At 44.8% G+C, this 12,785-nt stretch overlaps 1 protein-coding gene across 10 annotated transcripts in view; it reads right to left on the bottom strand.

Moving 5' to 3' along the window:
* LOC125456550 (microtubule-associated protein 9-like) overlaps positions 1 to 12,785 on the bottom strand; it is a 184,767-nt gene that overhangs the window by 134,235 nt on the left and 37,747 nt on the right. For 9 of the 10 annotated variants that reach the window (XR_009445623.1, XM_059644990.1, XM_059644980.1 and 6 more), the window contains one exon: positions 7,017 to 7,096. The exons of the other annotated variant lie outside the window; for it this stretch is intronic. Coding sequence is in view for 6 of the 9 variants with exons in the window: in XM_059644928.1 (XP_059500911.1) it covers positions 7,017 to 7,096 (80 nt within the window). In the remaining 3 variants the exon portion in view is untranslated. The remainder of the gene's footprint in view (positions 1 to 7,016; positions 7,097 to 12,785) is intronic. 10 annotated transcript variants of the gene reach the window in all.

Here is a 12,785-nt window from a genome sequence, read left to right as displayed (position 1 = left end):
CATTTTCCTTCTGCTGTTCTAATGTGGTACTCCCATTGTGGCTTCAACAGAACTAGAAGCAAGCTACATGTATCTATATTCTAATTGTTCAAATGGTCTGACTGAGATCCCCTAGGTTTGGGAAGCCAGGAAGATTCTGCTGAAAATTGTCTCACTTATATCTGTGCAAAACGGACAAGGCCGTCAGGACAGGAAATAGTTTTTGGGAGTCTCAATATGACGGGAGGATGCACGGGTCAGATGTGGAAGTTCATCTTTCCTATCATGGCTACCATACTTTGTGCTAGCTGGAACGCAATTTGCTTCACTGAGTGAAGCACAGATGGTATTTTTATTAAACAGTCTTCATGTGGAACCTTGTCGAATACCTTGCTGAAGTCCATATGGACAACGTCCACCTCTCTGCCTTCATCAAATCTCTTCAACACTGCTTCAAAAAACTCATCAACTTATTAAGACGTGGTTTCCATGTTGACTACCCTTCATCAGTCCTTGCCTTTGCAAATACATGTAAATTCTGTCCCTCAGAATCCCGTCCAACAACTTGATGTGAGACTCACCGTTCTATAGTTCCTCGGCTTTTCCTTACTACTTGTCTTAAATAATGACACCATGTTAGCCAATCTGCAGTCTTCTGGCCCCTTACCCGTGGCTACAAATGATTTGAAATATTTCAGCAATGGACCCAGCAATCACTTTCCTGGCTTCCCATAAAGTTCTAGGGTACACCTGATCCGGTCCTGGAAATTTATCCATCTTTAGGCATTTTAAGACATCTATCACCTCTTCCTCTGTAATACAGACACTTTTCAAGAAATCGCTATTTATTTCCCCAAGTTCTCTGGCTTCCATATCATCTCCACAGTAAATACTGATCCAAACTACTCGTAAAGATCTCACCCACCTCACCACACAACAGGACCCTACTCTCTTCCTACTCTTTTGTCCTTAATGTATCAGTAGGCACGATTTCAGGGAGCTAGGGTGGAAGCTGAGAGCCACAACAAACATAGTGGTTATCTCTGTCTGCCAGGCAAAGAACAGGGAGAGATTTCAGCTAAACACACGGCTGCAGGGATGGTGCAGGAGGGAGGGCTTCAGGTACATGGACAATTGGGGTTCATTCTGGGGAAGGTGGGACCTCTACAAAAAGGACGGTCTCCACTTGAACCAGAGGGGCACTAATATCCTGGGTGGGAAATTTGCTCGTGCTATGCGGGTGGATTTAAACTAGCTCAGAATGGGGATGGGAAACTGAGGCGCAGTTCTAGTACACAGGAGGATGACAGTCGGGAGGACGAGAATAGGGAGGACATGGACAGGACTTCACTGTCACAGGAGTGTGCTGGCAGACAGCACGCTGGATTGAAGTGTGTCTACTTCAATGCCAGGAGTATCCGGTACAAGGTAGGTGAGCTTGCAGCATGGATAGGTACCTGGGACTTCGATGTTGTGGCCATTTCAGAGACATGGATACAGCAGGGTCAGGAATGGATGTTGTAGGTTCCAGGGTTTAGATCTTTCATTAAGATCAGGGAAGGTGGTAAAAGAAGGAGAGGTGTGGCTTCATTAGTCAATGACAGTATAACGGTGGCTGAAAGAACTTTTGATGAGGAATCGTCTACTGAGGTGGTATGGGCTGAGGAAACAGGAGAGGAGAGGTAACACTGCTGGGAGTTTTTTTGTAGGCCTCCGCAAGGTTCCAGGGATGCGGAGGAGAGGATTGGCAAAACTATTCTGGGCAGGAGTGAAATAAACAGGATGGTCATTATGGGAAACTTTAACTTCCCTAACATTGACTGGAAATGCGATAACACTAGTACATTGGATGGATCAGTTTTTGTCCAATGTGTGCAGGAGGGTTTCCTGACACAGTATGTCAAAAGGAACGACAAGAGGGGAGGCCACACTGGATCTGGTACTTGGTAATGAACCAGGCCAGGTGTTATATTTAATGGCAGGTGAGCACTTTGGAGAGAGTGACTATAATTCGGTTATGTTTACTTTAGCAATGGAAAGGGATAGGAACATGCCACACAGCAAGAGTTATAGATGGGGAAAGGGCAATTATAATGCGATCAGGCAAGACTTAGGAGGCATAGAATGGGTGAGCAAAATGCAGGGGATGGGGACAATCGAAATGTGGAGCTGGTTTAAGGAACAGATATTGCGTGTCCTTGATAGGTACGTCCCTGTCAAGCAGGGAGGAAGTGATAAGCTAAGGGAACAACGGTTTACTGAAGAAATTGTATCTCTTGTTAAGTGGAAGAGGGAGGCTTATGTGACGATGAGACAAGATGGTTCAGATGAGGCGATGGAGAGTTGCAGATTAGCTAGGAAGGATTTAAAGATAAAGCTAAGAAGAGCAAGGAGCAGACATTAGCAGGTAGAATAAAGGAGAACCCTAAAGCTTTCTATAGGTATGTGAGGAATAACAGGATGACTAGGGTAGGAATAGGGCCAGTCAAAGACAGAAGTGGGAAGTTGTGTGTGGACCCTGTGGAGATTGGAGACGTGCTAAATGATTATTTCTCATCTGTTTTCACTGAGGAACAGGAGAATATTGTAGAGGAGATGACTGAGTTACGGGCTACTAGAATTGAAAGGATTAAGTTTAGTAAGGAGGAGGTGTTATCAATTCTAGAAGGTGTGAAGGTAGATAAATCCCCTGGGCCAGATGGGATTTTTCTGAGAATTGTCTGGGAATCTAGGGAGGAGGTGGCAGAGCCTTTGGCTTGATTTTTGTGTCCTCATTGTCTAACGGTTTAGTATCAGAGGACTGGAGGATTGCAAATGTTGTGCCCTTATTCAAGAAGGGCAGTAGGGATGACCCAGGTAATTATAGTCCTGTGAGCCTTATGTCTGTTGTAGGAAAAGTTTTGGAAAGGATTATAAGAGATAGGATTTAGCAAGCAACACTTTGATTGGAGATAGTCAGCATGGATTCGTCAAGGGCAGGTCGTGTCTCATAACCCTCACTGAGTTTTTTGAGGAGGTGAGCCAGCATGTAGATGTGGGAAGGGCAGTTGACGTGGTGTACATGGACTTCAGCAAAGCCTTTGATAAGGTTCCACATGATAGGCTATTGAAGAAAATACAGAGCACGGGATTGAGGGAGATTTAGTAGTTTGGATTAGAAACTGGCTTTCTGTAAGAAGGCAACGAGAGCTGGTTGATGGAAAATATTCAGCCTGGAGTCAGGTCACTGGTGGTGTGCCTCAAGGATCTGTTCTGGGACCACTGCTGTTTGTCAGTTTTATAAATGACTTGGACGCAGGCATTGGTGGATGGCTTAGTAAGTTTGCAGATGACACTAAAGTCGGTGGAGTGGTGCTCAGTGTGGAAGAATGTTGCAGGTTGCAGGGAGACTTGGATAAATGCAGAATTTGGCTGAAAGATGGCAAATGGAGTTCAATGCGGATAAATGTGAGATGATTCATTTTGGGAGGAATAATAGGAAGGCAGAATACCGGGTCAATGGAAAGATTCTTGGTAGTGTGGATGTGCAGAGGGATCTTGGTGTCCATGTTGCCACCCAGGTTGATAGTGCTGTTAAGGTGGCTTAGAACATAGAACATAGAACAGTACAGCACAGAACAGGCCCTTCAGCCCACAATGTTGTGCCGACCATTGATCCTCATGTATGCACCCTCAAATTTCTGTGACCATATGCATGTCCAGCAGTCTCTTAAATGACCCCAATGACCTTGCTTCCACAACTGCTGCTGGCAACGCATTCCATGCTCTCACAACTCTCTGTGTAAAGAACCTGCCTCTGACATCCCCTCTATACTTTCCACCAACCAGCTTAAAACTATGACCCCTCGTGCTAGCCATTTCTGCCCTGGGAAATAGTCTCTGGCTATCAACTCTATCTATGCCTCTCATTATCTTGTATACCTCAATTAGGTCCCCTCTCCTCCTCCTTTTCTCCAATGAAAAGGGACCAAGCTCAGTCAACCTCTCTTCATAAGATAAGCCCTCCAGTCCAGGCAGCATCCTGGTAAACCTCCTCTGAACCCTCTCCAAAGCATCCACATCTTTCCTATAATACTTACGGTGTTTTCGGTTTTATTGGTAGAGGGATTGAGTCCTGGAGCCGTGATGTCATGCTGCAACTGTACAAAATGCTAGCGCGGCCTCATTTGGAATATTTCGTGCAGTTCTGGTCGCCCCATTACAGGAAGGATGTGGAAGCATTGGAAAAGGTGCAGAGGAGATTTCCCAGGATGTTGCCTGGTCTGGAGTGCAGGCCCTATGAAGAAAGGCTGAAGGACTTGGGTCCGTTCTCACTGGAGAGAAGGAGGCTACAAAGGGATTTAATAGAGACATACAAGATGATCAGAGGATTAGATAGGGTGGACAGTAAGAGTCTTTTTCCGAGGATGATGACTTTAGCTTGTACAAGGGGGCATAGCTACAAATTGAGGGGTGATAGATTTAAGATAGATGTCAGAGGCAGGTTCTTTACTCAGAGAGTGGTAAGCGCATGGAATGCCCTGCCTGCCAGTGTTATTAACTCAGCCTCTTTCGGGGAATTTAAACAGTCCTTGGATAAGCATATGGATGATGATGGGATAGTGTAGGGGGAGAGGCTTAGATTAGTTCACAGGTCGGCACAACATTGAGGGCCGAAGGGCCTGTTCTGCGCTGTATTGTTCTCTGTTCTAAGAAACCCTCTGTTGGCAACAGATGCTGAGCCTTGGAGAGTATTGATGGAAAGGATGTTCCACAGGAGTAGGAAACATTTAAGGTTTTGCTGCCCTTTCCATGTGTACTATACATGACTGGAGACAGAATTGTGAGTGCAAGTGATTCTTAGGCCTTCGTGATGATGTTCAGGGGAGAAAAACTGGTCTTCTGTATGAAACATTGAATAGGTCATTTAGCCAGGTGCGTGATCTCACTAAAACATTAAATTACATGGAATGCAGGAAGAACTAGCCATTTGGATACAAATTTGTCTGGAGGGCAGTGGACAGTGGAGAAGGTTACCTCAGACTAAAACAGTACCTTGATCAGATAGGCTGAAGAGAGGCAGATGGAGTTTAGTCTCAATAATTGTGAGGTGCTACATTTTGATAAGGAAAATTGGGGTAGGATTTATATACTTAATGGTAAGGTGCTAGGGAACATTGCCTAAGAAAGGAACTTTGGAGGGCATGGTTATGGTTCTTTGTAAATGGAGTCACAAGTAGACAAGGTAATAAAGATGGTATTTAGCATGTTTGCCTGAATTGGTCAGTACATCAAGAATTGGAGATAGAAGATCATGGTGTGGTTGTACGGGACATTGGTTAGGCCAGTTCTGGAATAGTGCGTTTAGTTTTGGTTCCCCTGTTATAGGAAGGATGTTGTGAAACTTGAAAGGGTTCAGAAAAGATTTACGTGGGTGTTGCAGAGTTGGAGGGTTTGCATTATAGGGAGAGGCTGAATAGGTTGGGGTTATTTTCTCTGCATGCGAGTTTGAGGAATTTTTTAAATTATGAGGAGCATGGATAAAGTGAATACTCAAGATCTTTTCCCCAAGGTAGGGGAGTTCAAAAGTAGAGGGTTAAGATGAGAGGGGAAAGATTTAAAAGGAACCTTAGAGGCAACTGCTTCAAGCAGAGAATGGTGCATATATGGAATGAACTGCCAGAGGAAGTGGTGGGGGCTGGTAGAATTACAATATTTAAAGGGCATCTGGATGGGTACATGAATGGGAAGCATTTGGAGGGATATGGCCAAATGCTAGCAAATGGGACTAGATTAATTTAGGATATCTGGTTGGCATAGATGAGTTGGACTGAAGGGTTTGTTTCTGTGCTGTATATCTCTGTGACTGTGTGACCAGAGGCTGGAGCAACTGCCTGTTTCTGTAACTTTTGCCAAGTAAGGTCAAGCTTACTTATGAATGCGGAACACTATGTTACAGCCATCAACTACCTATCTTGGTGGTCCCAGTAGAGTGTCAAATCTGCCTTGATAAAGGAGAAGCGCTCTCCTTGGAAATGCTGTGTCCTCCTCCCAAAGTCCAAGAAGGACCTGAGAGTGATGATCAGCTGGGACCTGAATTATTCTCAACACTTAGATTCCCTGAGCTGTCTTGCTTCCCACTCCCAGAGTGACAGAAAATTCAATGCAAGACTCAAGCTGTCATTTAGTTTAAAAGGTAGAATTTGATTTTGAACTTCATAACTGCAAAAGAAGCTAGTTAAATATTGACAGTGGCACTGAACTGTCAATCAAACAAAAATAGTTGCTTTATTAAGTGTCAATAATGTAGCAAGTCACTGAATTTTCAGTCAAAATAGGGGAATGAGACATAAGCTATGTATAAAACTCACCACTGTTTGCTATCCCACAAAGTGCTTCATGGATTAAATTAAAAATTTGGTGCAGGCAGAAATTCAGACTAGAGGGGAAGGAAGAACTACTTTACATTTTCTAGTTGCTGTCGAGTGTTGTGTTTTGCCTCTGAGCTTGGAGTTTCACCATTTTGAGGAGGTGTAAAATCAAGAGGTAGTATGTAGAAAATGGAATGAGGTCAGGCAACATGGAATACGAGTTCCCTGACTGGGGCTGTTAAATCAGGGAGTCCTGGTTGACAGATATAAACAGAAGTGTCAGGGGTTCTGTTCACTCTAGAAGCTGGCTCTGAGTTAGTTGAATCAGTGCCATGAACTCTGCACATGTAAATAAAGGATGAATTGTTGACAGGATACGAGCCTTCATTGAGTTATTTCATAGTGGAAATGTAAAAACTGACATTATGTTTCGACTAATATTGCCATGGACACTCGTTAACAAGCAATAAAAATGGGACAAGGTCTGATGATCTGTAGACACCAGATGTTATTATGCGTGAATGGGAAAAGATGTCAATGATGAGTAACCTTTGGCTAAAATTAAACAGACAGAAATGGAGTAAGTCAACCATAATCCTGCCCTTCTGGATGATGGTGTAGTGATGCTAGAAAAGGATCACATGATCAATTAAATCAAAACATGCAAATGATTTTATTGTCCATTACCTTCCATTGATTGATTTTTCAGTTGATTCTGCTTTTTGAATCTTGCCTTCATTCCATAGTATCTTGGATTCGTCTTTTGCCTGTCATATGAAACAGTGAACTGTGTAATTCCCATAAGCTATATTTACGTACTATAAAATGAACATAGATGTATGAGTCTGTTGGTATAACATAAAATAGACAAAGACAAGACAAGCTTTTGAATGATCTCTTTAGTAAAATATTTAAGTTTTTTAGAAAAAAGTTATTTTCTAACTGTATGCCTTTGGGTCAGAATTTTTTGTCCTAGGAGGGGGAACAAATTTGGAGGCTCTTTAACTCTCTTTTTGTCTAGACAGAGGGTAGTAGATAGATCGGCAGTCTGGTGGTTGAATAGTTAGCGCTGCTGCTTCACAGCACCAGGGACCTGGGTTCAGTTCCACCCTTGGGGAGTTTGTGTGGAGTTTGCACATTCTCCCCATGTCTGCATGGGTTTCCTCCAGGAACTCCAGTTTCCTCCCACAGTTCAAAGATGTGCAGGTTAAGTGGATTGGCTATGCTAAATTGCCCATAGTGAGTAGGGATGTGTCGAATAGGTGGGTTATGGGTGATGGGTTTGGGTGGGATGTTCTGAAGGTCGGTGTGAATTGTTGGGCCAATAGGGCCTGTTTCCACACTGTAGGGATCTAAGATCTATGTTCTAGTGGGGATGGCAGTTAGGGCAGTCGCATACTCCTCTTGTATGATGTGGGATCAGGGAGATTTCCAGTGACCTTGGTGGCTACACATGTGAGAAGTGTACCTGGCTACAGCTCCTGGCAGACCGTGTTAGGGAACTGGAGCTGAATGCACTTAGGATCATCCAGGATGCAGAGAACATCATTGATAGGAGCTATAGTGAAGTGATCACTCATAAGATGCAGGCTGCAGGTAGCTGGGTGACAGAGACATGGGTTTCTCATGGGCAGGAATGGTTGCTGGATGTTCCAGGGTTTAGAACATTTAAAAAGAATAGGGAGGGGGGAAAAAGAGGAGGGGGTGTAGCACTACTAATCAGAGAGGGTATCACAGCTACAGAAGCTTCCTTTGTCGAGGAAGATCTGCCTACTGAGTCAGTATGGGTGGAAATTAGGAACAGCAAGGGAGTAGTCACCTCGTTAGGGGTTTACTACAGGCCCCCCAATAGCAGCAGGGAGATTGAAGAAAGCATAGGTCGACAGATTTTGGAAAAGTGTGCACGCAGTAGGGTTGTTGTAATGGGTGACTTTAACTTTCCTAATATTGATTGGAACCTCCTTCGAGCAGAAGATTTGAATGGAGCTGTTTTTGTAAGGTGTGTTCAGGAGGGTTTCCTAACGCAGTACGTTGACAGGCCGACGAGGGGAGAGGCCATTCTAGACTTGGTGCTCGGAAACGAGCCGGGGCAGGTATCAGATCTTGTGGTGGGAGAGCATTTTGGTGATAGTGACCATAACTGCCTCACATTCTACATAGCTATGGAGAAGGAGAGGATTAGGCAGAATGGGAGGATATTTAATTGGGGAAGAGGAAACTATGATGCGATTAGACATGAGTTAGGAAGCATGGACTGGGAGCAGTTGTTCCATGGTAAGGGAACTATAGACATGTGGAGACGGTTTAAGGAACAGTTGTTGGGAGTGATGAGTAAATATGTCCCTCTGAGACAGGCAAGAAGGGGTAAGATTAAGGAACCTTGGATGACGAGAGCGGTGGAGCTTCTAGTGAAAAGGAAGAAGGTAGCTTACATAAGGTGGAGGAAGCTAGGGTCAAGTTCAGCTAGAGAGGATTACATGCAAGCAAGGAAGGAGCTCAAAAATGGTCTGAGGAGAGCCAGGAGGGGGCACGAGAAAGGCTTGGCAGAAGGAATCCGGGAAAACACAAAGGCATTTTACACTTACGTGAGGAATAAGAGAATGGTCAAAGAAAGAGTAGGGCCAATCAGGGATAGCATAGGGAACTTGTGTGTGGAGCCTGAGGAGGTAGGGGAAGCCCTAAATGAGTTTTTTGCTTCTGTCTTTACGAAAGAAACCAACTTTGTAGTGAATGAAACCTTTGAAGAGCAGGTGTGCATGTTGGAATGGATAGAGATAGACGAAGCGGATGTGCTGAAAATTTTGTCAAACATTAAGATTGACAAGTCGCCAGGCCCGGATCAGATTTGTCCTCGGCTGCTTTGGGAAGCGAGAAATGCAATTGCTTCGCCACTTGCGAAGATCTTTGCATCCTCGCTCTCCACTGGAGTCGTACATGAGGACTGGAGAGAGGCAAATGTAATTCCTCCCTTCAAGAAAGGAAATAGGGAAATCCCCGGCAATTATAGACCGGTAAGTCTCACGTCTGTCGTCTGCAAGGTGTTAGAAAGGATTCTGAGGGATAAGATTTATGACCATCTGGAAGAGCATGGCTTGATCAAATACAGTCAACACGGCTTTGTGAGGGGTAGGTCATGCCTTACAAACCTTATCGAGTTTTTTGAGGATGTGACTAGAAAGGTTGATGAGGGTCGAGCTGTGGATGTGGTGTATATGGACTTCAGTAAGGCATTTGATAAGGTTCCCCATGGTAGGCTCATTCAGAAGGTCAGGAGGAATGGGATACAGGGGAACTTAGCTGCTTGGATACAGAATTGGCTGGCCAACAGAAGACAGCGAGTGGTAGTAGAAGGAAAATATTCTGCCTGGAAGTCAGTGGTGAGTGGAGTTCCACAGGGCTCTGTCCTTGGGCCTCTACTGTTTGTAATTTTTATTAATGACTTGGACGAGGGAATTGAAGGATGGGTCAGCAAGTTTGCAGACGACACAAAGATCGGAGGTGTCGTTGACAGTGTAGAGGGCTGTTGTAGGCTGCAGCGGGACATTGACAGGATGCAGAGATGGGCCGAGAGGTGGCAGATGGAGTTCAACCTGGATAAATGCGAGGTGATGCATTTTGGAAGGTCGAATTTGAAAGCTGAGTACAGGATTAAGGATAGGATTCTTGGCAGCGTGGAGGAACAGAGGGATCTTGGTGAGCAGATACATAGATCCCTTAAAATGGCCACCCAAGTGGACAGGGTTGTTAAGAAAGCATATGGTGTTTTGGCTTTCATTAACAGGGGGATTGAGTTTAAGAGTCGTGAGATCTTGTTGCAGCTCTATAAAACTTTGGTTAGACCGCACTTGGAATACTGCGTCCAGTTCTGGGCACCCTATTATAGGAAAGATGTGGATGCTTTGGAGAGGGTTCAGAGGAGGTTTACCAGGATGCTGCCTGGACTGGAGGGCTTATCTTATGAAGAGAGGTTGACTGAGCTCGGTCTCTTTTCATTGGAGAAAAGGAGGAGGAGAGGGGACCTAATTGAGGTATACAAGATAATGAGAGGCATAGATAGAGTTGATAGCCACAGACTATTTCCCAGGGCAGAAATGGCTAGCACGAGGGGTCATAGTTTTAAGCTGGTTGGTGGAAAGTATCGAGGGGATGTCAGAGGCAGGTTCTTTACGCAGAGAGTTGTGAGAGCATGGAATGCGTTGCCAGCAGCAGTTGTGGAAGCAAGGTCATTGGGGTCATTTAAGAGACTGCTGGACATGTATATGGTCACAGAAATTTGAGGGTGCATACATGAGGATCAATGGTCGGCACAACATTGTGGGCTGAAGGGCCTGTTCTGTGCTGTACTGTTCTATGTTCTATGTTCTATGTTCTATGACCACCAGAAGAGGTAAGGGACTAAGGCAGATAATGCAGGATTCCCCTATGGCCATTCCCCTCAGAAGCTGGTATAGTACTTTGGAAACTGTTGGCAGGGAATGACCTTTTCAGGGGCTAGCAGCAGCAGCCATGTCAGTGACACTGTAACCGGCTCCGAGGCTTAGACAGACAGACAGACAGAACAGTACTGATGGGATACTTAGAACATAGAACATAGAACATAGAACATAGAACAGTACAGCACAGAACAGGCCCTTCAGCCCACAATGTTGTGCCGACCATTGATCCTCATGTATGCACCCTCAAATTTCTGTGACCATATACATGTCCAGCAGTCTCTTAAATGACCCCAATGACCTTGCTTCCACAACTGCTGCTGGCAACGCATTCCATGCTCTCACAACTCTCTGCGTAAAGAACCTGCCTCTGACATCCCCTCTATACTTTCCACCAACCAGCTTAAAACTATGACCCCTCGTGCTAGCCATTTCTGCCCTGGGAAATAGTCTCTGGCTATCAACTCTATCTATGCCTCTCATTATCTTGTATACCTCAATTAGGTCCCCTCTCCTCCTCCTTTTCTCCAATGAAAAGAGACCGAGCTCAGTCAACCTCTCTTCATAAGATAAGCCCTCCAGTCCAGGCAGCATCCTGGTAAACCTCCTCTGAACCCTCTCCAAAGCATCCACATCTTTCCTATAATAGGGCGCCCAGAACTGGACGCAGTATTCCAAGTGAGTGTGGCAGGTAGGAGATTCTGTGGCCACAGAAGAGACACCAGGACAGTGTGTTGGCTCCCGGGTGCTACAGTCAAGGATGTCTCTGAGCAGTTGCAGAACATTCTGAAGAGGGAGGGTGAACAGCCAGAGGTCATTATGCACATCAGTACAAATGACATATGTAGACAAAGGGATGGGGTCCTATGAAATGAGTTTAGGGAGTTAGGTAAGAAGTTAAAAAGTAGGACCTCAAGGATAGTGATCTGTGGATTACTCTCAGTGCCATGCACCAGTGAGAATAGAAATACAAAGACAGGCTAGATGAATGCATGGCTGTGGAGCAGTGTATGAGGCAGAGATTTCAGTTCTCGGATCATTGGGATCTCTTCTGGGGTAGACGTGACCTATTCATGAAGGATGGGTTGCACTTAAACCAGAAGGGGTCCACTGTCTTCGGGGGCAGATTTGCTGGTGTTACCCAGGAGGATTTAAACTAGTTTGGCAGGGAGGTGGGACTCTTAATAAGAGAGGGGCCATGGAGAAGTCAGGGGAAAATACAAAAGCCATTAAGAGCAAGTTTAATGCTCAGGAAAGCCAGGGCCACAGTAAAAAGGAGGGAAAAGACTTCTGGTTTAAAGAGCATTTGTTTAAACGCACACACCTGACTGGTAAGGCAGATGATCTCAGAGCATGGATTGGCTCTGGAGAATGGGATATTATTGCCATAACAGAAATATGGCTGAGAGAAGGGCAGGACTGGCAGCTCAATGTTCCAGGATTCAAAAGCCACAGGTGTGACAGAAGGACAAATAAGCAAGGAAGAGGAATTGTCCTTTTGATAAGGAAGGACATAACGTTAGTGCCGAGAGAGGATATCCTTAAGGTGTCATCAAATGAGGTCATAACTAGAAACTATATTTAGAAACAAGAAGGGGATGGATTCTCTGTTGGGACTATATTACAGACACCCAAATAGCCAGTGGGTACAAGGAGAGCAGATGTGTAGAGAAATTGCTGATACCCATGGGAATAACAGTGTAGAATTGGTCGGAAATTTTTCTTTCTCCTGTATTGACTGGGCCAACCAGAGTGTAAAAAGCCCAGATAGAATGGAATTTGTCAAATGTGTCCAAGAAATTTTCCTAAATCAAAATGTAGAGGGTCGTACTCAGAATGGTGGAACACTGGATCTCCTCTCAGGAATTAAGATCGGGCAAGTGACTGATGTGTCAATTGGACAGCACTTTGGGTCCAGTGACCATAACTCTCTTGGAAAAAGATAGGACAGATCTACATGTTAAGGTGCTAAACTGGAACAGGGCCAATTTTGGGGCCATTAGGCAGGATCAAGCAGAGGTCG

The sequence above is a fragment of the Stegostoma tigrinum genome, chromosome 1, assembly GCF_030684315.1.
Source record: "Stegostoma tigrinum isolate sSteTig4 chromosome 1, sSteTig4.hap1, whole genome shotgun sequence".
Classification (NCBI taxonomy): domain Eukaryota; kingdom Metazoa; phylum Chordata; class Chondrichthyes; order Orectolobiformes; family Stegostomatidae; genus Stegostoma; species Stegostoma tigrinum.
This window is presented reverse-complemented; position numbering and strand designations above follow the sequence as displayed.